Here is a 25,237-nt window from a genome sequence, read left to right as displayed (position 1 = left end):
CGGGTGGGCGGGCTGGTTGGTGACGCAACGGGAGAGACACCCTGGAGGCGGGGCCACACTGTTTGGCGCGAAAATTTCTTTCTCCACCTTCTTTCCATTTCATTTCCGAGGCTTCAGCTTTGGCTATGGCGTGCGGCCTTTGCCTGTAAAAGGAGGAGTCCAGCTGGGGCAGGTAAAAAGTTGCTGCATCTCCCGGAGCTTCCGAAGCGAAGGCGGTGGGAAGTGGAGGCTTTCGGCCAGCCTGAGGAAGCCTCGCCCCCGGTGAGTGTGGCGTCCCGCGGGCCGGGGGCCAGGGGTCAGGGGTGGGACCTGAGCCTCTGTAACCGAGGTCGTGTTTTTCTGTAGACTCCCTTATTGATTCATTCAGCTGACATGTACCGAACGCCTGTTTATTGCCTGGCACTGTTCTGAGCCTTTAGGAGTGTTCCTCTTTTCCACCTCCCGACTTCTAAAAGGCTTCCCACTCTACCAGGGTCTGAGCGTTTGCAATGGGGAAGTCGGAAGCCAAAGCAAAGAAGTGTGAGCATTCCTGCCCTCAGCGGCCTGAAACTCTCAGTAATGACTTAGCCTTTCCTTCTCTATGCATTGCCTTTGTAAAGCACGTGCCTCATTTCCTTCTTTGAGCCATAGTGCAGCAAGCAGTACAGGAAGACGGAGGAGATGTTATTACCCCATTTTACGGATGTTACAGTTGCGCCCAGAGAGACTTGTCTAAGTCGTTTTTCGTGACTAAGTGGCCTGGCTCCTACCTGGGTCTTCATTTTTCCAGATGAGCCGCTCGTAACTGCTGGGCTCCCACCCACCCACCTTCTTTTCAGGAGGGGAGTCCAGAGGCACCCTTTCTCTAGTCTAACCCCGGCATAGAGGGGCCTTCTCTTGTGACAATTGGAAAAAGCACTGGTTTAGAGGGATGAGATGCGAGATTCTTATCCTGGTCAAATTTGTGAAACTGCGATGATTAGTTATGATTTTAGTTGTCTGTAAAATATGAATAATGGTACCCTTTTCCCTGCTGTATTAGGTGGGCTGGAAATACCAAACAAATTTCCACTCTAAGAGTATGGTTTACCAAGTCCTCCAAAACGTTTTTCACCATAATAGAGGACAATATGTGGACTTTAGAAGGTTTGTGAATCCTCTGAAATTGAACACAAAATTTTGTGTAGATTGTATATGAGTTAATAATCTTCATCAAATTATATATATATGCTTTTGTTTGTTTGTTTTTGAGACAGTTTCCTTCTGTCACCCAGCTGGAGTGCAGGGGCATCATCATAGCTCACTGCAATCTCAAACTCCTGGGCTCAAGCAATCCTTCTGCCTCAGCCTTGGGAGGAGTAGCTGAGTAGCTGGGACTACAGGTGTGCACCACCATGCTGAGCTAATTTTCTATTTTTAGTAGAGACGGGTCTTGCTCTTGCTCAGGCTGGTCTCAAACTCCTGAGCTCAAGCAATCCTCCTGCTTCAGTCTCGCAGAGTGCTAGGATTTTAGGTGTGAGCCACTGGGCCTGGCCTATCAATTATATTTAAAAAAAAAAATAGAACCACTGTCCCTTACAAATAAATGCAAGAGATTAAGGGAATGTGAAAGTGGACTTACCATTTTGCATTTTTTGCATTTCTCATTAATCCTCAATAATCGTAGAATAGTGCCTCAAACACAGTGGGTGCTTGATAAATATTGATTGAATAAAAGAAAGATTATATTATCTCCATTTTGTGGGTAAGGATATTGAAGCCACGTTGACTGTTCAGCCAGTGGCTGGGAAGCCTGACTTATTGTATTATGTAACATCCAATTTCATACAGTGTGTTGAGGGCACAGTCATTGAAATCTGGCTGTTCAGGGTTTGAGTTAAAGCTGTGCCATTCTGTATAACATTGGACAAATTATCACCTTGAAGTGAGAGTAGCTTCTACCTTTCATTGAGCAAATATTTATTATTAAGTGTGTACTGTAAACTTACCTATGTATTAGCACGGTTCTAGAATTATTTTAAGAATTAAATAAATATGTCAAGAGTTTTGGCTTAACCTTCTGTCATTCTGGCTGAAATATGTGCTATCATTTTTACTTCGACTCCCTTATCTGTTTTGCTTGTGTGTGGCTCCTAGACTGGAATGGTGTGTGTATTCCAGATTTCCAGTATCTGTGACAGCAAGACCCTGTAATGGTTATCTCCTAGAAGCCAAAGCCTTTGTTAGGCTAAGTCAGGTCTGCCTTTACAGTCCCTTCAACCACCTTCCTTGGGGAATCTCTCTGCTGTTGTCAGATGAGATGAAATGCTGGGTCAAGGGTAAGAAAGTCCAGTAACACACAAGAGGCTTGACATTTGCCATGATTTCCTTATACTGCCTCTTCAGAAGGACTCCTGATTAATTTTTTAACTTTTCATTGAAGAATAACATAAATAAAGAAAAGTGCATAAATGATAAATGTATAGCTCAAGGAGTTTTCTTAAAGAGAACATACTCACGTAGCCAGCACCTAGATCAAAAAACAGCATGACCAGCATCTCAGAAGCCCCTGCCTCTCTGCAGTGTCCCCGTTAGTCTTCCTAGTCTGAAAAGAAAAATAGCTCAGAGAAGCCTGAGCTGTGGGAGGTATGCAAAATTTGTCTAGCCCAGAGAGACTAGAGTATGGGACTTCAGTCCTTCACACCCATGCCAGGGAGCAATTGTTTAAAGCCTAACTAGCTGCCTCACACATTATCTTCTTGTTCCTGAAATTTGTGATACAAAAAACAGTGGATAGCCAATCAATAGCTGATGTTATTTTAATGTAAATTATTAGTGAACAACTTTGAAACGGCCTCATCTTTTCCTTTAAAAATCCACTTTATTCTTCTTGGGTCAGTGCATCAAAATATATATATATATATATATATATATATATATATAAAAGAAAAATCTACTTTAAATTTAACTGCTGATCACAAGAATATTTTATGTAACTAAAATTATCAAACACAGGGAATGTAACATTAATATACATGTCTTCCTTATAAAAAAAATTTAACTGCTGATAATTGGAGTGTATATATTCAAGGCAACTTGAATCTATGCTCCTGGGTTACACTCCTCAAGCTTGGCCCCATTAAACTCTCTACTTATATTAATTTTGCCTCAGCTTCTTCCTTTTAGGTAGACACTAGCTTCTGTTGTGAATTCTAATAACATAGATTACTTTTGCCTGTTTTTGAACTTTATGTAAATGGACTCAATATAGTATGTATTTTTTTGGCATCTGATTTCTTAAGTCCAGTATCATTTATTTTTTTATTTTATTTTATTTTATTTTGAGACAGAGTCTCACTCTGTTGCCTGGGCTAGAGTGCCATGGCGTCAGCCTAGCTCACAGCAACCTGAAACTCCTGGGCTCAAGCGATCCTCCTGCCTCAGCCTCCCAGGTAGCTGCGACTATAGGCATGCGCCACCATGCCCGGCTAATTTTTTCTATTTTTAGTTGTTTGGCTAATTTCTTTCTCCTTTTAGTAGAGATGGGGTTTCGCTCTTGCTCAGGCTGGTCTTGAACTCCTGAGCTCAAGCAATTCTCCCGCCTCGGCCTCCCAGAGTGCTAGGATTACAGGTCTTAGCCACCACGCCCAGCCTGTCCTAATGGTTTTTAAAACCAGTTCATTTACTCATTCATTTACCTATTATGTGCCAAGTGCTGACCTAGGCTGTGGGAATGCAGTTATAAATAAGGTAGACAAGGTCCCAAGGTCTCTGCTCTTTTGGAAGTTAGCATTCTAATGTGGGAAGCACAATAAATAGGAAAATAATGTAATTCAATTAATAACAAGGTGGTGTAATGTAACATTACTCTGGAGGGTAGTGTAAGGAGGAGTGGGTAACTTTCCACTGGGTGTCAGTGAAGGCCTTTCTAAGTCTAGAGGCACTAAAAATCTTGGTCTCTTTGAGGTTTGGAAAAGCAGGCCTGGAGCAAAGTGATAGAGGCAGGGCAGCTTACATGGTCCAGGTCCTGGAAGCCTTCCTTCCAGTAACCCTGCCTCCTCAGCCTAGGTCACAGACATACACCCTTGCTCACATATATATGAATACTGGTCTCATTGAGCACAGCCCAAGGTCCCCTAGAAAAGGAATGTTAAAGTTTTACCCTAACTTGGCTTTTGCAGGAGAATGCCTGCTTTAATAAGCTAAAATATGGCCTAGGTTTAAAAGATTTGAGGGCATAGATTTGATGCCTTTAGGTATAAATGAGTACCTTATAGTTATGGAAGCAGTCCTTCCATGTGCCAGTTTGGGGTTTGAAAAAATGAGATTATTGTGCCAGTGAAATAAAATGTTATAGTCAAAGTGACAAATCAGTCCATTTGTCCTACAGTTAGATTATTCAAGAATTGTAGGTTTGCTGGGAGATACAAATTTGCTACAAAGCACTGTCAGTGATATTTCTGTTTTTTGAATGAGAAAGCTTAGTGGGTACTGCCATTTATTCGAATCTTTTGCAGCAGTATATTTTGCCTGAATGTGGAAAAAGCGAAAAGTTTACTTTTGATAGTTTCATGTTACATCTTCTATTGAAAAGAACACTTTTTGAAGGGTACATTAATGTATGTATTTCTGTGAGCATTTGTTTAGGTTTAATCAATTTTACTAATTTTTACCAAAAGATTATTGGATATTATGAATGCAAATTCATTTTTTACTTGAGCACAAGTCTTCCAGTTGTTCTTATTCATCAATCTTGTTTGCTTTTGTTCAATTCTCCACTGTACTTAATTAAAATTGGATTGATTTAATAGTAATGTGTTGCAAATTATACTGTAAATATACTTAATAGCAATCATTCATGCATCTTTTGGAAGAAGTTTATTTACTAATGACTCAATATCTTCTCTTCCTAGTTTCCTCAAAGTTTATTAAGGAAATGCCTTTTTTAAAATCTTATGGGTGAAATATTCTCAAATAGAATGTGGGACCTAATGCCACTGAACTTTAGGAAATCAGCTTGTTTAATTTGGATGTTGATATGCTAGTCTAATTCTGTTGTTTTCAACCCAGACTGGAATTTTACTGGTCTCTCTGTCAATAATTCAGTAATTCTGTCAGACTGGATTTTCTTAATGTTTTTTTACCCCAGTTTTGCTAAATTTTAGCTGCATAAGAAAAGCATGGAATTCCAAGGAAAAGTTTATTATTTTAAAAATTACTTAAATTTAAGATAATGGATTGGCATTATTATTTATTTATTTATTTATTTTTGGTCAAGAGAAGCAGTGAGTGGATTGGCATTATTATTAAAACTTTTAGATTACAGTTTCAAAATTGTAAAAAGGATTATGTTGGGACTTTTCATTCACATTTCTGTTTTTATCAATAAAAATGTCTTTTTTTCCATGTAGTTTAATACAGGCCTTACTTTTCAGCAATACTCATATCTAGGACCTTTTGGCTGCAAAGAAAAATACCCCTTCCAACTGCCAGGGCAGTACTGGTTAGTAACACTGATAATTTTTTCTAATGGATGCACTTGATAAAACGCATTGCCATTACCCCAAATGCTGCTTATATGTTTTTTCCTCTAAATCTTGGAATCCTTTATTTCATTCTATCTTATTAATATCCACTAATTATTCAATATTAGGAAACCCTTTTAGGAAGCTCTTCCTTCCTGAACAGCCAGAAGACCTGGTCTTCTAATTTCAGTAGTTTCACTGGGCTCTTTGAAGTATTGGTTGTCCTTTATTGAATTTATATTTTATTGCCGTCTGGAGTGTAAGTGTTGTGAAGCCATTTACAACCACTATGTCACTGTCCTTTATAATAATTTCACATTGGTAGCTGTTTCACACCTATTGTGCCTTGTTCCTGATAAATACTTATAAACATTTACCGTTTCTTTTCTTAGGAGTTGACTCTCCTGCATACCTGGGTAGGAAAAGATAAGGCATAGTATGAGGAAAACACAGATGATGCTAAGTTGCCTGTGTGTAATCTTCATAGAGCTTGACTTTTTCCCCACAGAAAATGTTTTCTCAGTCTAAAATGTGTGGAAATACATCAGGGACAGAAAAAAAGGCTCAACTCATTGAAGGCAGGGAGTGACTAGTTGAGAATCCATCAGAGCATTGTCCTAGTAATTCAGAGTTAGGATTTCTCCACAGGAGCCATGGCGCACTACCCGACAAGGCTGAAGACCAAACAGACTTACTCGTGGGTTGGCAGGCCATTGTTGGATCGAAAACTGCACCACCAAACCTACAAGTGAGTGATGGGGTCTTTTGGTTGTCCTGGAAATATAATTTCCTAAGCTAAACTGTTAATAACTTGTATCCAGCCTGTTCTAATTACTACACATCGATGATTAAGGGATAATAGGTATGAACTGATTATAAGGAGGGGTTCTGTCTAATTCAAGAAGATGGTAGCATAAATATAGCAATTAGTGATGGGGACAAAATTATGAGAGGTTAATAAATTTGATATGTGTGATAATGTCATATCTACTTAAGGTGAGTATCTCTTTATGATATTTTGATAAATGGTACTATGTCCTTCCCAGCCCTAGAGATCCCTTAATAATTTGATATTTTTGTTGGGCAGCTTTACAGCCTTGGGAAGCCTATCTTGTTCTTGATCAATAACTGAGTGGAATTAGAATTCATATTGAGGCCTTTGGAGTTATCACTCACACCAAAACAATCCATTCAACCCATTATCTACTCTTTTATGTAACTGGGTGAATTGTTTTCCCAGTAAGAGAGTTGGTTGGCAGAGAGAAATTATTTAGGGGGTTTTTGGGTTGGAGAGCACTTTCCTTTGTGCCCAAAGGATCTAAAAAACTTGGCCTACCCTAAGTGATTTCCTAATGTGTTTCTCTGTTGCTTTCTAGAGAAATGTGTGTGAAAATAGAAGGTGATTCAACTGAGATTCACATCCAGGTGGGGCAGTGTGTGTTGATTGAAGGGGATGATGATGAAAACCCATATGTTGCTAAATTGGTGGAGTTGTTTGAAGAGGGTGAGTTTGGGGCTGGAATGAAAACCATTCCTTGTCATGAATGATTGGGAAGTGGGAAAGAGAGGAGATTGCTGATTTCTCTGTTCAACAGCAGTTTGTGGGGCACGTTAGACTCTGAGGTGGGGTCATGTAAGAACTAGCCATACCCTTTTCCATCTAGAAGACATCACTCACCAAGGCAGTATTGAGTAAAATGGAATTGGAGGGCTCAAGAATTTAGCTTTTTTATTATTTTTAGAAGTAAGAATGGCTCTTGAGAGGCAGGATTTTAGGGATGGAGAGAAATGATGAATTTGGGAAGAAGGGAGAAGGAAAAAAATAGATGATTTGTGCTATGATAGTGATGTGTCCCATTAATTTTGGCATGAGGAAGTTAGTAATTTTCCAAGTGTAACTTCTTTACAAGGGAGGAAGTAAGTTGAATTTGGGAGATCTATCAGTTGGTATTCAGTAAGGAAAAGAAAAACACTTTAGGTATTTTATACCTAATACCCAATTCCAGAGGAATTTGTATATCAGTATTGAAAAGGCTGTAAGAAAAGGTGACATTTCCCAGAGATCAGTAAGTGCAGGAAGCCCCTACTGCCCTTAGGCTAGAGGAGCAAAAGGGAAGCTGGCAGCAAGCCTACAAGCCCTTACTCACAGCCTCAGCTGATTTGCTCAGCTTCTAATCCTCTGCAAACAAGAGGAGAGCTCCAAAAGGAAGATTAAGAAGATAGCAATTTGAAACAATACACAACTGCTTCTTCCAAGAGATAGGAGAGGAATGACATGGTAGTTGGATAGCCCTGTCAGATTTAGGTTGTTCACCTAAGGTCACTGACAGCTCATCTGTGCGCATCCCCAAGTTGTTTGTTTCTGTGGTTGGGCCACCTCTTAGATTTGTGGGTTTTTTACCCTCCTCTCATTGGTCAGAAGGGTATCTCTACTGGATCTCCCTCACCTCGCCTCTGCACCTGTTTCCCCTTCCTGCTGGTCCCTACCTAACATTCCTGTGGCAGTCGGTATGCCTAAGGGAAGGAACTGACAGAGTGAGTGAATAAAGATGTTTTACATCTTTACTGTAGTGCCCTCTTAATCACTGTTTCGTTGTTTTCTACAGTTTCAGTTGCCCAAGGTCAACCATAGTCTAAAACTATTAAATGGAAAATTCAGAAATAAACAATTCATAAGTTTTAAATTGCTTGCCATGTTGAGCAGTGTGATGAAATCTCACACTCTCCCACCTCAGAGGTGAACCATCCCTTTGTCCAGCGTATCCACACTGTACAGTATGTATAGGGAAAACCTAGTGTGTGTGTGTATATATATATATATATATATAGGGTTTGGTACTATCTGTAGTTTCAGGCATCCACTGTGGATCTTGGAACATATTCCAGCAGATAAAGGAGGGTTCCTGTACACAGATAGGACAGATCTTTGACAGGTATAGAGAAAAAACTTTTTTATTGTCTGCTAGGGGGAGCAAGTCAGCAGAAATGTGGGCTTCTGTGCTGCATAGATTTTAGAATCCTCACATAGTGCCCCAGTGAATGGCTTTAGTCTTTCTCTGAAGAGAGCTAAGAAGAAAAGAGGCAATGATTATGATAGCACTAATGAGCATATGTTCTTTCACTGGGAGCCAATGCTGATGTGGAGTGATATTTATTATATAATGATAAAGCTAAAGATTGCAAACATACAATTGCCAAAAGATACCGGATTGATGCTTTAATTCTTGTTGGGATTTTTATTTTGCTGCTGTGTGATGCCATCTTTATAATCACTAATTTTGATTTCTTTGGTGTCAGTGATTAGAGTAGCTCCCCTCAAAGGCCTTTTGTGATTCTTTTTTCAACTGATGGCGCCATCTGGGCAGTGGAGCAACGCGAAGAGTCAGATTGCCGTGGTTGGTCCTGTGACCTTTGACAAATTATTTAAGGCCCCTATCACTTGATATCTGTGCCTATAAAAGGAGGATAGCTGTAGTATCTACCTCAAAGGTTATGAGGATTAAAGATCATACACGTGATCTTGTAGCACAGTGCCTGGCACTTTGGGAGTGCTCAGTGAAATGTTTTCATTTTCTTAACCTTCTCCTTTCCACCTAATCCCTCCTAGATTCTGACCCTCGCTCTATGAAACGTGCACGAGTACAGTGGTTTGTCCGATTTTGTGAAGTCCCTGACTGTAAACGGCATTTGTTGGGCCGGAAGCCTGCTGCACAGGAGATATTCTGGTATGATTACCCTGCCTGCAACGACAGCATTAATGCTGAAACCATCATTGGCCCCATTCGGGTAGGTAGTGCTTTGATCCTTGGTTCTATCTTGAAGCTTATTTCTGTCTGCTTCCTAAACTGCTTGACCTCAGAAATATTACTGGCTCTAATTCACTCCATGGGGAATGAATTTTTTCCTGTCATTTTCTCTGCTTGCTTGCCTGCCTGCTTCATCTCAACAAATGTTTATTGAGAGCACATAACATGTGTTAGGAGCCTCCTGGAGGAAGTGACATTTAGGCTGTGACCTGAGGGATGAGTAGGAATTAGCAAATGTATCTCAGTGGGAAGTTATATTTAGCTGTGATTGGACAGGCATAATAAAGCATTGTGAGGCTGAATGTGCTGGCTTAAATGAGGGCTTCACCTTGAGTAAATCAGTGTAAAGAGTGCTAGTTGCTACAGGCAAATTTGTGTGACGGGACTTTATAAATAAATTAGGGGTTAATGAACTGCTGGTTTGTAGGCTGAAATGAGACACAGGTTCACAGACTAAATACATGGGTTTTTCCAGGAACTATTAATACGTCAGGCCTCCCAAATGGGATTAGATTATGATATGAATTGTGATTGTGTGGTGATTAGGTGGTTGGTTTAATGGTATGGCAGAGAGATGTTGGTGGCAGAGAGATGTTGGTCTGGCATGACTAGTAATTTATCTCTGAGTTAAATGAGTGAAGGAATGAAAGGTAGATGCAGAAGTTGAACCAACTGGATGAGGAGATTTGGAAAGGTGGGGGGTGCTGTATCTAGGCAGGAGCATGACAGTGAGAATGAGCAAGACTGTGTCAAGGCTATTTTGAGGACTGAGCACTCTGTAGGTAAGATGGGGCCAGATTTTAAAAGGCATTGAAAAATTAGAATGAGTAATTTGAACTTGCTACAATGGGGGCCGTGTGGGCTATGGTACAAGGGACTGTGTTTAGGGAAGTTTTTATGGGAAAATTTGGCATCGAAGATAAAATGGACTGAAAAAGAAAGCAGTGTAGGAAATGGATATCAGCTAGGAGGAGTCTGGGAATAATCTAGGAGTGAGATGATATGTACTTGAACTAGGGTGACGGTAATAGGAATTAAGAGGTGAAACCAATAAACGTTTACGAAATGAAACAAATAATTTACTCTAATATTTCATTGATGTCTTTAAAGCCATTGATGATTAAATTAATAAATACTCAGTAAATGTCAACTGTTCTTATACGTTTTCTGTCAACATGCTATCCCATGTCTGTGCCTCTTTAGATTGGGGAAGTAATGTTCTAGGTACGGTTGTGAACTTAAATGATTTTTAGTCATAGCTCTGGGAGAATATTCCTTGTTTCTTTTGGGCCTCATCTCTTCTATTTGTTTACCTATACTTCTTAAATTCAGGTAGTAGCTTTAGCCCCAGATGCAGTGGTTCCTATGGATCTGAAAGATGAGAAAATACTCTTTGTGAAAGAATCCTGGAATGAAAAGAAGTTCAGACCGCTCTCCTCAGAACTATATGCGGAGTTGGATCAACTGCAAGAAGGCAACCCCAAGTGCCAGAAGCCCAGGGGAGCCAAGACTAAGAGTGTAGAAAGCCCTTCTGGAACCCCAGAAGAACATGTGGTCAAAAGGATTGAATCAAGGCACTCTGCCTCCAAATGTCGCCAGACTTCTACCCATCCTGTCACCCCAAGGGCGAGGAAGAGGCTGGAGCTTGGCAGTAAGTGTGGAACAGGTCACAAAGCACAACATTGGGACTAAAAAACGTTATAAAATATTAACTCATGTGATAGTATTGAGTTAGTGCAGCAGTGGGCCAGGTCCTGATTAGACCCATGTTGAAGTACACATAACATAAATTTTATCATTTTAATCATTTGTAAGTGACATTGAGTACATTCACATTGTTGTGCAGCTATCACTATCATCTTCCAAATCTGAAACTCTGTACCCATTAAACAATAACCCATTCCCCTGTTTTCTCAGCCCTGGAAACCACCATTCTAGCTTCGGTGTCTAAGAATTTGACTATTCTAGGTAATTCATATAAGTAGAATCATCCAGTGTTTGCATCCTTTTGTGACTGGTTTATTTCATTTATCATAATGTCCCTAAAGTTCATCCATATTGTAGCATGTGTCAGGATTTCCTTCTTTTTTAAGGCTGAATAATATTCCATTGTGTATACATATCACATTTTGTTTATCTGTTTTTCTGTGCATGGACACTTTTGGCTATTACAAATAATGCCACTAAGAACATAGGTGTAACAAATATCTCTTGGGGATTCTGCTTCCAGTTCTTTTGGATATATACCTATAAATTGAATTGCTAGGTCATGATAATTATATTTTTAATTTTAGAGAAATTGCTGTACTGCTTTCCATAGCAGCTGCATCGTTTTGCCTTCCCAGCAATGGTGTACAAGTGTTCCAGTTTCTCCATGTCCTCACCAATGCTTATTATTTTTGGGGTATTTTTTTGTTGTTGTTTTTAAGAGACAGGGTCTCAACTATGTTACCCAGGCTGAAGTGCAGTGGCTATTCATAGGTGTAATGATAGCATACTACAGTCTAGGGCTCCTGGGCTCAAGTGATCCTCCTGCCTCAGCCTCCTGAGTAGCTGGGACTACAGGTGCGCACCACTTTGCCTAGCTCTATTTTCTGGTTTTTTGATAATAGTTACCCTAATAGGTACTATGTATTATCTCATTGTAGTGATTTTTTTTAATTAATATTATTTTTAGTTGACAAATCATAATTGTATTACATTTATGGGGTACAGTGTAATGTTATGGCACATGTATACAATGTGAAATGATTAAATCAAGCTAATTAACATGTCCATCACTTCACATACTTAACATTTTTTGTGATGAGACATTTGAGATTCACTCTCAGTTATTTTGAAGTAACAGTATGTTATTATTGACTGCAGTTGCCTTGTTGTGCAACAGATCTCAAAAGATTCCTGTATAGCTAACACTGTGTGCCCTTTGATCAACTCCTTCCCTTGTCTCCCCACCCCCACCCCCGCTTCTGTTAACCATCATTCTAATCTCTATTTCTATGAATTCAACTTTTTTAGATTCCACTTATAAGTGAGATCATGCAGTATTTGTCTTTTTGTGCCTGACTTAGTTCACTTAGCATAATGTCCTCTAGATTCATCTATGTTGTCCGTTTATTGTGGTTTTGATTTGCATTTCCATAATGATTAGTGATGTTGAGCCCTGGAATCAGGTGTTTATGAGCCCTGCTACTATCATGACATTGCTTCTAGTTCCTCAGAGGAAGAGCTAAGAAATATATACATTTTAAAACACTTGAATTCATACTGATACTTCTATGCTACGGGCTTATTCCCCTGTTTATCATATTCCATAATTATTTCTCTATTCTCCTTCAGGAAGAACTCTGGTTCCCAGGAGCAATCCTGATACACATAAAATAGTTTCACAATTACTATGTCAGTACCACTACCAGTAGTAAACTCACCAAGTAAAGGTCAAAATTTATTTGCAGTTCATTATGCCTTTAGAATATATTCCACTGAGTAAAGTTACTTTAATTTTTTTTCTTATGGTTATATTATTAGTGATACATAGTTTGGTTTTTTAATTTCTGTTTGTGTTCGATTTTAGGGCTTTTCCCATCTTTGATTTAATTTTTTAAACATGTGAAACATTAACACTAATAAAGACTCAAAACTATTTAAAATAAATGTATTCATCGAAGCCCTACTCCTTTCCTTGCCCTCCTACTGTCTTCACCCCCACCTTCATTTTACTACTTTCTGGTTTATCTTTCCTATGTTTTATTTTGGAAAAATCAGATATGCATGCATATATGCATATCTGTATACAAGCATGCATATATTTTTATATAAGCATGCATATATTTTTATATAAGCATGCATATATATTTTTAGTTTTCATTCTTTCTTACCCAAGGGTAACTACTGAATATTATCTTTTCCAATTTGCTTTTCCCTTTATAATGTATCTGAAAGTCACTCCACAGCCATTCGGAGGGCTTATCCTCATCCTATTATATGTCATTAGTCCTTTTGAATTTTTTGTTTATGTGCCAAGTTCTTCAGGTATAAGGTACTTGTATTCTTGGTAGCTCTTTAGTACAGTATGTGTTTTAGGAGCTGAATATCAATATATAAGACATTTGGCAAATGTAGAAAAACTATTAAATCTGTAGTATAACCTTCTGAGATATTATATTTTGGTTGTTGAGAGGACTTTGAAAGTTAGGGAATGAGCACGACGTGGCTGGCAAAAAGAAGAAAAAAAAGGGCAAGAAATTTAAACTTCATAAAATTACATAATTAGAGGAGGGAGGATATGACGAAAATGTTTTGGATGAATTGTTTTGACAGAAAGATGGGAAATAACTAAGGTATGGTATGAGTTACCCTCATATCTACCAAAAAAGTGAATAATTTTAGCTTCATGTTCAAAGACCTCTAAGATCTGGCCCTAGATAACTTTTTAAAGTCAGATTTATTGTATAATTCACATACAGTTAAATTTCCCTATTTAGTGTATAGTCTCAACAAATACATGGAGTGTGTAACAACCACTGTAATTAAGATGTAGAACAGTTTTATCACCCCAAAATTCACTTGTGCTCCTTTGGAGTCAATAAACCCCTCCTCCCCCAGGCCCTGGTAACCACTGATCTGTTTGCTGTCTGGATAGTTTTGCCTCTTCTGAAACGTCATATAGTTGTAATCATACGGTCTATAACCTTAGAGTCTGACACCTTAGCATGCATTTGAGAGTCACCCATGTTGTCGCATACATTGGTAACGTGTTCCTTTTTTATTGCTGAGTAGTATTCCACTGTACGAATTTATCAATCTATCCCTTCTCTGTTTAAGGACATGTAGGTTGTTTCCAGTTTTTGGTGATTATGAATAAAGCCTCTGTAACGATTCACACACCGGCACTAGATAACTCTTCTAGCCTTATCTGCAGCTGTTCCCCACACACCATGTGCCAAGACTAAAGTGAGCTCCACTGTGCTTGGAGCATTCCTGCCTTGCTGCTGTAGCTCACATCCATCTCTCCTTTATCTCCTCACATGTCTCCTCTCCTTCCCCTTTCAACTCTGTTCAGATTTTACCTTTCTTTCAAGGTCTATCTCAAAACATCTTCATTAGCACTTAGGTGCTTTAGGGTATTTATTTTACTTCATACTATAAACATTCATGTATATCATCTCTCCTGTTAGACTAGTGTGTCTTGTGTGTGGGAACCAGGATTGAGTTTCATTCTACTTTTGTTTCCTTCTAGCACCTGGCACACACTTTGCCATTTTAACAGCTCAGTTGATACCTACGAATGAAAGGCTAAGGTCCTTGGTGCCTGTGGTCCTGGTGAGGGAGGAGCACATCCACACTATTCATAGAACCCAGTTGATTGCCTCCAGAAATCCTTCTTCTCTGCATTGGCAGATATAATCTGGGTTAAGAAATAAGAAAGATCTAGGTCTTGTTACGTGATAGCATCACTAGTACAAGTTTCTTCAAATGCTTTTGAGTTAGAGTGGAGGGCATATAATATCACCCCTGGTTGAGAACCACTGTGCTGGTAGATTATGTCAGGGAAACCTGATTGCTGAACACTTACCCACAAAAGCTGACTTGAAAGTTGACTTATGGTTCTAACTATGAAAATCACTCATCAAATTTAGAAGAGAGATGAAAAATGATCAGAGCTACCTGTCCCGGAGAAAGAAAGCATGAATAATTTTAAAATATGGATAATTCATTTCTTTGTATAATTCAGTGGATGAATTTGGTTATAAATGAGATTGGGGATTTATATATTGCTAGGTAAAAAATTCACACATTGTGTATGTGATTTCTCTTGGGCTTAGGTGTACCTAGGACACCTAACACTAGGATGTCCCGGCAAACTTCATCTGCCTCCTTGGGTTCTCCAGAAGGAAATAAACGGAAAGCGGCCTTCTCTGAGATCACCTCACCTTCTAAGAGGTCTCAGCCTGATAAACTTCAGACCTTGTCTCCAGTTCTGAAAGCCCCAGAGAAAACTGGAAAGATTCCTCTCTCTTGTACTGGGGATGACAAGAAGGCTTCACCTGAATGTCACATGATCCTGAGAGCCCGAATCACAGCTTTGGAAGCCACAGACTTTAGCAAGGAGAGAATACTTTCTCCTCCCAGTGGGGGAAAGAGATCCCCAGTGATACCTTCAGTGATTCTGAAACCAGAAAGCATCAAAAAGAGGTGACCAGGGATATTACCTGCAGAGCAAATTGAAATCCTTTACATAGGTTAAATGTGTGGGTCATAGTAAAAAAAAAAAAAAAAATCAGAACAGTGGGTGGAAAACCTATGACACAGACTCCCTGGAGAGCTTTTCGAAAATACAGATTTCTAGGCTTCTTCCCAGACATAGTGAATCATGCTCCAAGCATTGGGCCCAGGAATCTGTATTTTGAAATGGTCTTCAGATGATTCTAATATGCCCAGCTGTCATTTGGGGATCACTTGTATAGAAGATAATTTCCCAAACATGCATTGCTTCACAGTTCTGGATTTCATTAGTTGCTGTGGCTCTTTGCCACTATCAGTTTTTTGGTTTTTTTTTTTTTTTTTTTTAAACTGGAAACCATTTTTAAATACATACAGTACAAGAAGATAATGCATCTAGAACAGTTTGGCTAGATAATGGGCTATACAAATAAAAATGTGACAAGACAGAAATTACACATTTCAATATTTGCTCCCCAGAAACTGCAGCACCTGGCTCATTCTAGGTTGCTCAATAAATGCTTTATATTGAATATGTAGCACATTTCTGCTAACCTTGATCCTGGGTGGACAGTAAATTCATAGATACCTCAGAAGCAAAAAAGGACAAGAACCTCTGCCAGGGATTAGTATGTTCTGGTTTCTAATGAGTCTAATTTAAATAATAAGGTTTAGGCAAACTTTGATCTCTGGGTTTGAGTCAAACTTCAATTTATAAACTTTTTAACAAAGTGTGATTGGCTCTTTTCTAAAGTAGCTGGAAAAAGAATATGAGCCAGTCAGGCCACCTGACTATCTTTGAGTGCCTGCTGTGGATCCTTGGTGCCCCAAACTGCCTCCCATAACCTTGCTGTAATATCTTGCAGGGATGCAAAAGAACCAGAAGCTCAGAATGAAGCTACCTCTGCTCCCCATCGTATCCGCAGAAAGAGTTCTCTCTTAACTTTGAATCGGATTAGGCAGCAGCTTCGGTAAGTCTGCTCCGTGGCAGGCAGAAAAACATTGCTGCCATCTGTGATATCTAATCTTATCCCTTAAAGCCTATTATATTGTTATTTGCCAATCCACTGAAATTCACCTTTTACTTAGCATGTTTGGAATTAATGTTAAGTTTCACATAAATGTCTTAGTTTGAAAGGGACCAGAAATCCTGTCCTGGGCTTAGAAGGCTCCCATGGCCCTTGATCATCGTACCTGGAAGGACTAATGAGGGGCGGGGTGCCTAAGAGCATGAATTTTGATTCTGATAGACCTGGATCTGAATCTTGGCTTTGTCATTTGCTATTGGTATAACCTTGGGAAGGCTACTTAAGGTTTCTAAGCCTGAATTCCTCATCTATAAATAGTAATAACAGTATACAAGTCACAAAGTTGTTGCGGGGTTTAATGAGATAATATAAATAACACCAGGGCAGAGTGTCTCTGTAGCAAGCACCTATATTGCCTGGTCACAGGAGATACTCTGCAATATCTGTAATCCACACTGATCTTTATGGAGTTCTTATTTAGACTTGAACACTGAGTATCAGAAAATATGTCCCTACCATTCAGGTTTCTGGATAATAGTAAAAGTGACGAAGAAGAGGAAGAGATTCTGTCAACAGAAATTTCAGACTCGAGCAGTGAGGAAGAAGAGGCTTCCATGCCATCCTGTCCAAGGAGGACACCCAGAAGTGTGTCTAGGAACCTTCGATCTTCCTCGAGGTCATCCTTACAGACCCCCTCCAAGACGCCAAAGAAAACCGTATGGTTTTTTAAGTTTATTTTTCAGTGAAGCATCCCTCTCAGTTTAAAAGCTGTGACTGTTCAGGTCACCCAATTAATAACAGCTGGATTCTGAGCACAGGTCTGTTATAGTCAAAGCTTTTCCTCTTGGAATATTCATGGAGGAAGGGACCTAAGTGAACTCTAGGACTGAAAATGAATCCAATGCTTTTTGAGTTCAAGTTCCTCTTAAGGTACAGAATCAAATGGCCAAGAGCTAAACTTCCTGAGGGAAGTAAACTGACTTCTCTTTGCATTTCTTACAAAGAGCACCAGCAGAGTGCTTTGCGTATGCTAAGGCCTCAGTGGGTACTGAGTGCAGGGCTGCTGAGCTATAGTGCTGGCTTTGTTGTCCCACTGATATGCCTGAGAAACTGGGAGTACTACTTAGATATTGGTAATGAATTGGAATTGGGGCCGGGCGCGGTGGCTCACGCCTGTAATCCTAGCACTCTGGGAGGCCGAGGCGGGTGGATCGCTCAAGGTCAGGAGTTCGAGACCAGCCTGAGCAAGAGCGAGACCCCGTCTCTACTAAAAATAGAAAGAAATTATATGGACAACTAAAAATATATATATAGAAAAATTAGCCGGGCATAGTGGCGCATGCCTGTAGTCCCAGCTACTCGGGAGGCTGAGGCAGGAGGATCGCTTGAGCCCAGGAGTTTGAGGTTGCTGTGAGCTAGGCTGACGCCACGGCACTCACGCTAGCCTGGGCAACAAAGTGAGACTCTGTCTCAAAAAAAAAAAAAAAAAATGAATTGGAATTGGTAACAACAAGATGGAACTAAGGTAAACGGACATCTTTTCTGCTTCCTGTAGAACTGAAGCAGAACATTAAAAGGTATTAAGAAAAAGGGGTCTTCTCATGTTCAAATGCATTTTAGAAATGTTTGAATTAAACAAAGTTAAATGGAAGTAGCATCTTGTTCTTTGGAACACAGTTTAGATGTGCTTAATTAGAAGATTTTTCCTGAAGCTGATCTCCATTTCTCCATATGAAGATGTGGTTGGGCTTGTCAAAGAAAAACCTCTAGGGAAAGGAATCCAGCAGATTATATTTGCACCAGAAGCCATCTTACCTGGAGCTCCTGAGATATGCAAAAGATTACCCTTGTTCTGGTTTGATTGTATCTCCTGGGTTCCACCCAAAAGAAGGATACAGGGCTGGGCACTTTCAGCCTAATAAAATAGGTCAAAAGTCCCTTAGGCTTCTTGATATCATCTCAGCAAGGTTTTGTTATTCCTTTCCTGTTTTCTCTAAAATTAATAGATATAAACAGACAGGGTCTAAGTGCTTTCTGCCTGAGGAAGAGGTAGAGAGATCATCACTGTCTAGCCAGGCTGGAAACAGAGGGTGGGTAGAGTGAAATGTCCCCACAGAAGGGAGTGCTTTGTAGAGACACCATGAAGATGAGAGTAGCCCTGCTCTAGTGAGCCAGTAGCAAGGAAGAAAAGAGGATAGGGCTGTTAGCCTAGACTGAGCAGTGACCCTGGGGTTTGGAGTGGAAAAATCTGGTGAACTTTCTCCAAGTACTGTGCCATGGCCTGTGGTAGTCCCAGACTATGAACAAAGTGTATGTGTAATGTGTGGTGAGAGATGGGGACCCATGGCACTTTATTTTATTTTATTTTATTTTTTTTTTGAGACAGAGTCTTGCTCTGTTGCCCGGGCTAGAGTGAATGCCTGGGCATCAGCTTAGCTCACAGCAACCTCAAACTCCTGGGCTCAAGCGATCCTACTGCCTCAGCCTCTCAAGTAGCTGGGACTATAGGCATGCGCCACCATGGCCGGCTAATTTTTTCTATATATATTTTTAGTTGTCCATATAATTTCTTTCTATTTTTAGTAGAGACGGGGTCTCACTCTTGCTCAGGCTGGTCTCGAACTCCTGACCTCGAGAGATCCACCCGCCTCGGCCTCCCAGAGTGCTAGGATTACAGGCGTGAACCACTGCGCCCGGCCCCATGGCACTTTATACAGGAAGAAACTAAGAGGAATTTACCACCTCTCTTCCTTTTATCAGATCAGCATGAATCACATTTATTGGTGTGTCCTGAATGGTGTTTTGCTTTGTTTTTCCTTCTGAAATAACTTCTCTGTTTTGAATATAGCCCAAGACTAGAACGCCACGTCATGCTACTCCTCAGATCCGCAACCGAAACCTGGCCACCCAGGAGCCCACCAGCGTGCTGGAGCAGGCCCGGCTGAGGTAATACTGCTCTTGGGCCCCTTTTAGATAGCCAGGAATGAGGGGCAGGAATGACTAGCAGTCGCTAGTATACATAATTAAAGTAGCGAGTAAAATGAATGTGTGTGTTTAGAAAAAAGAAACCTCTCAAGCAGCATCTGGTTGAGCCAACCTGCATAGGCCTGGGAGGAGAGATCTTCCAGTCTACAGCCAACATTTCCTCAGGGATGGAAGGTGGTTAATCAGGACAGCGCCTCTTGCTTATTGTGCCTTTTAGAACCATATGGAGACTTTTCCAAAATGCATGTTTCTAGATCCTACCAGAAATCGAGCAGAATCAGAATCTCTTATGGGATGAGGTACACCCACATGATTTGAGTAGAGAAAGATGCCACGGGTTATGAGGCCAAGTAGAGGGATTTGAGAATGAAGGCATTCCCTTGCGTTTGAGGTTGAGTTTTCGTGTAGAAACTAGACAAGTCTTTTCCATTTATTATTGAGTAGATGGTGGTGAAATGCTTCTAAAGTATTCTCTTTTCCCCATTTACCACCAACTGTAGGCTGCATGTTTCTGCTGTACCTGAGTCTCTGCCCTGTCGAGAACAGGAATTCCAAGACATCTACAACTTTGTGGAAAGCAAACTCCTTGACCATACTGGAGGGTGAGTGATGCTGAGACAGGCAGGTGGCTTGGGGAAGAAGGCCTCTGCTAGTATGCCACCTAAGGTGTTATGGTTCAACCAGCTGGGCTTTCCCAGTATCAGCAGAATAGAAAAAAGCATTGCTAAAGCCTAGAGCTTCTGAAGCAGCTTCTGTTGTCAAAGTAATTCTATAGGAATAGACGTTCTGCCTTTCAGGAAAAAAATGAAACTGGCCTGTTTTTGGTAGGCAGTTTGTATATAGCATTGCTGGTGGAATGAATGATTCTATATAAAGGGGTCCTTATGCAGTCAAGATGAAGTGAGGAAAAAAAGAAAAAGGGAAGAAAAAATACAGGTCCTACTTTTACCAGCTTATGAGGCTGTCCCTACTGCCCCTATCTCCCCATTTCGGGGGTCTTAGTCCCTCAGTACATGTTCCCACATTCCAAACTGATTACGGGGTCAGGTGGCTAGCACAGACCTACCCAAGGGCTTTCCTGTCTTGTTCTAGGTGCATGTATATCTCCGGTGTCCCGGGGACAGGGAAGACTGCCACCGTGCATGAGGTGGTGCGCTGCTTGCAGCAGGCAGCCCAAGCACATGATGTTCCTCCCTTTCAATACATTGAGGTCAATGGCATGAAGCTCACGGAACCTCACCAAGTCTACGTGCAGATCTTGCAGGTAAGCAAAGCTATTTGGAAAATACAGTTTCTTAGTGACACATGAAAAAAGAAAGGCTTACTTAATTTTGTGTGTATCTCACATGTTTATGATACACAGGCATTGTCCTTTGTGTAAAGGTGGCAAGGGCAAGAAAGGTGAAATTCTTACCCTTAAGGACCCTAAAGTCTAGGGGCTGGATAGTGGATGGCGGGAAGCTGGTCCCTACCAACAAGGCAAAAACCATGGGCTCACAGGTGGCAGTGTGACAAACTATGGAGAAGGGGTCAGGGGCAGGCCAAAGTTTAAACCTTGCTCTTTCGTTCATTGGCTGTTGTCTTGGAGCAGGTTACAGAATTATGTAATAGTGATTTTAGTGGGGGGCTTCTGGGACCAGCCTGTGATTCATTTGCATTTCAAATGCCCTAGACTTCCTTTATCTCCTTTTTTGGTGCCTTCTCTTATCCTTCCAGGTTATGGTTAAGGCTAAAGTAGAAGGTATAATATAGGATACTGAATTCCTCAGACTAAATAGCTTCCTCCATTTACAGATTTAACTTTAAGCCCGGGGGAGTAAAATCCTTACAGTTTAAAACTGTTTTTCCCCTAATCCAGAAGCTAACAGGCGAAAAGGCAACAGCTAACCATGCAGCAGAACTGCTGGCAAAGCGATTCCGCACTCAGCGGTCCCCTCAGGAAACCACCATCCTGCTTGTGGATGAGGTGAGGTACCCACAGGAGGACTGGAGAAGAAACGGGGCATCCAGAAGTACTGGGTGGGAGAGGAGTCCTGGTTCCCTTCTGCATTCATCTGTGCCCATTCCCTGGTGGTGAGAGGCATGTTGACTGCCTTGCTGCTTCCGTGCCGTGACCTGGTTATAAGTCTTTCTGGAGCCCTGGCTCGGGCTCTGGTTGACCCTGCATCTCTCCTTTTCCCTGGAAGCTCGACCTTCTGTGGACTCACAAACAAGATGTAATGTACAATCTCTTTGACTGGCCCACTCACAAGGAGGCCCGGCTTGTGGTTCTGACCATTGCCAACACAATGGACCTGCCCGAGCGAATCATGATGAACCGAGTGTCAAGCCGACTGGTAGGTTCAAGGGCAGTTCTCAAGCTCTCCTTACAGATCCTTAAACTGAGCCAAAGAGTTGTGCAAAAATGAAAATATACAAAATGAAAATAAATGGGGAAGTTCAGAAATGTGATTTCTGAAATGTTTATAATTTCTATGTTAGAATGAAATGTGCATGATTTTCTGCAAACTTTTTATCTTTTTGGTGTTCTGCTACCTGTGTACTTTTAAACTGTACCAAGCCCTGGAGGTTTAATTATTTTAAAAAATGTTTAGCAGATGCTGTTGCTCATGCCTATAATCCTAGCACTTTGCGAGGCCAAGGTGGGAGGATCACTTGAGGCTAGGAGTTCAAGACCAGACTGGACAATGTAGCCAGATCCTATCTCTTAAAAAAAAAGAGAGAGAGAATTAGCCAGGTGTGGTGGCGCACGCAGATAGTCCCAGCTACTCCAGAGGCTGAGGCAGGAGGATCGCTTGAGCCTAGGAGTTCATGATTACAATGGACTTTGATCACATCACTGCACTCCAGCCTGGGTGACAGAGTGAGACCCACCCTGTCTCTAAATAAATGAATGAATGAGTGAATAAATTTTAAGCACTTGCAAGCTGCTAGGCAGTGTTAGGTGCTTAGAGTAGAGCAGTGAACCTGGCAGACTGTGTCTGCCCTTACTGGCCTTGCAGTTCAACGGGAAGCACATCACATCGTGAAACGCCTGATGAGTGAAGCCAGGTGCTGTGGTAGTGCATAGCATAGACCTGAAGATCCTCCCACCCACTTTAATCAGAGCACCTCTGCTTCTATTTCTAAATGATTCTGATAGAATAAAAGTTTCTTAAATGAAACAAAAAAAATAATTTGAGAACCACTGCCCTACAGGATACCACTGGCCATTGTCAGTAATGACAGTAGCTGAAAACAGTGGGAGTCCTGGGATGAAATGTGTAAATCATTACATGGGACTTGGGAATCAGGCTTGGGAACTCAAGGGTGACTTTTCACCTAGATAATGGATGGGCAATCAATGATCTTGTTCCTCTGTCATTTTGGTTCCCCAGGGTCTTACCAGGATGTCCTTTCAGCCCTATACTCACAGCCAACTGCAGCAGATCCTGGGGTCCCGTCTCAAACATTTAAAGGCCTTTGAGGATGATGCTATCCAGTTGGTAGCCAGGAAGGTAGGTCACCTTTGGGGAACTCTAAGCAGCATCCACAAACCAGTCAGCACGTCTTTGCTGAGTTCCTACTGGGTATGAGGCCCTGTGCTGGGTGCTCTGGGGATGAAGAGAAATTTAGAAAGTCCTGTAAAAATAAATACCAAAAAAGAATAAATAAAGATAAGTAAATAAATAAATGAAAATAAATTTTAAAAGAAAGGAAGAAAAAATCTGGAAAAATTCCTGAACTTTATATATGATTAGAAGGCCGTTAGTATTGTGAGCTTCTAATACAAACTAATATTAATTGATTCAGAGAACAAGCAGTTTTGTGTAATGAAAGAGCAATATAGTCAAGTAGACAAACCTGGTTTGAATTCTGGCTCTAACACTTAGTAGGCATGTAGAATATTATAGGAAAGTTACATCAAAACCTTTTCTCTGAAAAATGAGAGTGATAATAATTACCTCATAGGGTCATTGTGAGAATTCAGCAATGGTATCTGTGACATGCCCAGCAAGGCACACACTACACGGTGGGTCTGAGGTGTTGGAAGCCTGCCTATACCTTCCAAGTTTACTAGGAGAGTGGCAGCTGAGGTTCCGCCACAGGCTAGTCTCTGAGGCTGCTGAGGAACAAAGTTGGGGGAGGGAAGGAGAAAGGAGGAAGGAAGGAAAGAAACCACACATCCACAAGTATTTTAGCACTTAAAAAAATTATAAACTTAACTCTAGTTTCCTCTTGCCCTTAACAGTGTGAACCCTGGATGGCTACAGCAGCAGCACGTGTCTGTGCCTCCTGCTTGGAGCTGGGTAGTGTATTAGGTGCTGGGGTCAGAGGTGAGCCAGGTATGGTGCCTGTCTCCAGGCTTTCCTTTCTAGGAGAGAGATCCTCAAAGTTACCACCTAAACCTTCTTGGGTAGAGGTTTTTGCTTTTGCTGTCATACATTGTCTAAGAGTTCTTTCTTTTCCTCTGAGTGGTCCTTTTTTTTTTTTTTTTTTTTTTTAAATGCCATCCTGTTTATTTGAGATTGTCTTCTCACTTTGTCCTCCCAAGATGCTTTCGTCGGTTGGTTAGAAACTTTTCTCTAAGTCTTGTTAGAGAAGTTTTCTCAGATGTCTGGGTGGTCCACTCAGGTGTAAGGGTGGAGATTAAAAAGCTGACTGGGAGCTCTGAGCACGAGTTGGTCTTATTCACCATGAGCTTCACTGTAGGATAATCTGATTGGGTCAGTTTCAGTATTTTTCTTCTTTCCCATTGGGATAGTCAGATTCTAATCTGGAAGCCAGAGTAGGCTTCCCATGTCCTGCCTCGAGGGCAGCATTCTGGGAATGAGTGGGGTGAGTTGGTGCAGGGAAGGTGGAGGTCTTAATTTCAGCAGCATATAGTAATCATCTATTTTTTTGTAAGGGACGCCTCCCCTGCAATAATACCTAGTGTCCCTAGGTCCAGGGACTTTTTGTTTATCTTAGTTTGAGAATAAACTGGTCTTCTGCCTCAGTAGGAGAGGGTAATCTCTAGGGCAAAGAGTTTTATGGGGATAGTACAAAATAACAAGGCCCAAAATTTTCTCAGATCCTCCCTCAGTGGCCCTGTTGTTCATCCAACAGCATGAATAGGGGAAGGATTTAGGACAAGGTTCAGCAAACTTTTTCTGTGAAGGGCCAGGTAGTAATTTGCCTTTACATCTTGAAAGCAGCCATAGACAATATGTAAATGAATGAGCACAGCTGTGTTCCGATAAAACTTTATTTATACAATTGGTTGGTGGGCCATAGTTTGGTAATTCTTTATCTAGGGCATCTTAGAGTTAGTTTCTTAACTTTCTCAACTTTCCTTAACTTTCAACTTTAACTTAATCTTCCCTATGTTAGCCAAATATCTCCATTTCCAGTGCCACTAACTCCTGAGCATTTTGAAGATTTTTAATGTAACTTAGATTTGTCATTGGATTCCTCACTACTGGTTTAGGATTTGGCTTTCTCCAGTCTGCTGTGTCAACCACTGTTCTTCTACCTCTTTCTCATTTGCAGAATTACATTGTTTACTCCTCTTCTGTTGCTCCTCTTCCTTTTAGGGTTCTTGGGGGCAGGGTTTATTTGAGACAGAATCTTGCTCTGTTGCCCAGGCTAGAGTGCCACGGCGTCAGCCTAGCTCACAGCAACCTCAAATGCCTGGGCTCAAGCGATCCTCCTAACTCAGCTTCTCAAATAGCTGGGACTCCACACCCCACTA

General features: G+C 40.9%; 1 protein-coding gene across 1 annotated transcript in view; it reads left to right on the top strand.

The window, feature by feature from the left end:
- The first annotated feature begins 188 nt into the window (after positions 1 to 188).
- Positions 189 to 25,237, top strand: part of ORC1 (origin recognition complex subunit 1) — a 28,922-nt gene continuing 3,873 nt past the window's right edge. The window contains exons 1-14 of the mRNA XM_069477944.1: positions 189 to 261; positions 6,132 to 6,231; positions 6,860 to 6,987; positions 9,091 to 9,269; positions 10,622 to 10,940; positions 15,115 to 15,484; positions 16,378 to 16,482; positions 17,063 to 17,255; positions 19,388 to 19,485; positions 20,025 to 20,126; positions 20,617 to 20,788; positions 21,383 to 21,490; positions 21,711 to 21,860; positions 22,902 to 23,021. Of these exons, the coding sequence (XP_069334045.1) occupies positions 6,137 to 6,231; positions 6,860 to 6,987; positions 9,091 to 9,269; positions 10,622 to 10,940; positions 15,115 to 15,484; positions 16,378 to 16,482; positions 17,063 to 17,255; positions 19,388 to 19,485; positions 20,025 to 20,126; positions 20,617 to 20,788; positions 21,383 to 21,490; positions 21,711 to 21,860; positions 22,902 to 23,021 (2,139 nt within the window). The 5' untranslated portion in view covers positions 189 to 261; positions 6,132 to 6,136. The remainder of the gene's footprint in view (positions 262 to 6,131; positions 6,232 to 6,859; positions 6,988 to 9,090; positions 9,270 to 10,621; positions 10,941 to 15,114; positions 15,485 to 16,377; positions 16,483 to 17,062; positions 17,256 to 19,387; positions 19,486 to 20,024; positions 20,127 to 20,616; positions 20,789 to 21,382; positions 21,491 to 21,710; positions 21,861 to 22,901; positions 23,022 to 25,237) is intronic.

The sequence above is a fragment of the Eulemur rufifrons genome, chromosome 8 (genome assembly GCF_041146395.1).
Source record: "Eulemur rufifrons isolate Redbay chromosome 8, OSU_ERuf_1, whole genome shotgun sequence".
In the NCBI taxonomy this organism is placed as follows: domain Eukaryota; kingdom Metazoa; phylum Chordata; class Mammalia; order Primates; family Lemuridae; genus Eulemur; species Eulemur rufifrons.
Note: the sequence above shows the minus strand (reverse complement) of the source record. Positions and strands in the feature narration are given on the sequence as shown.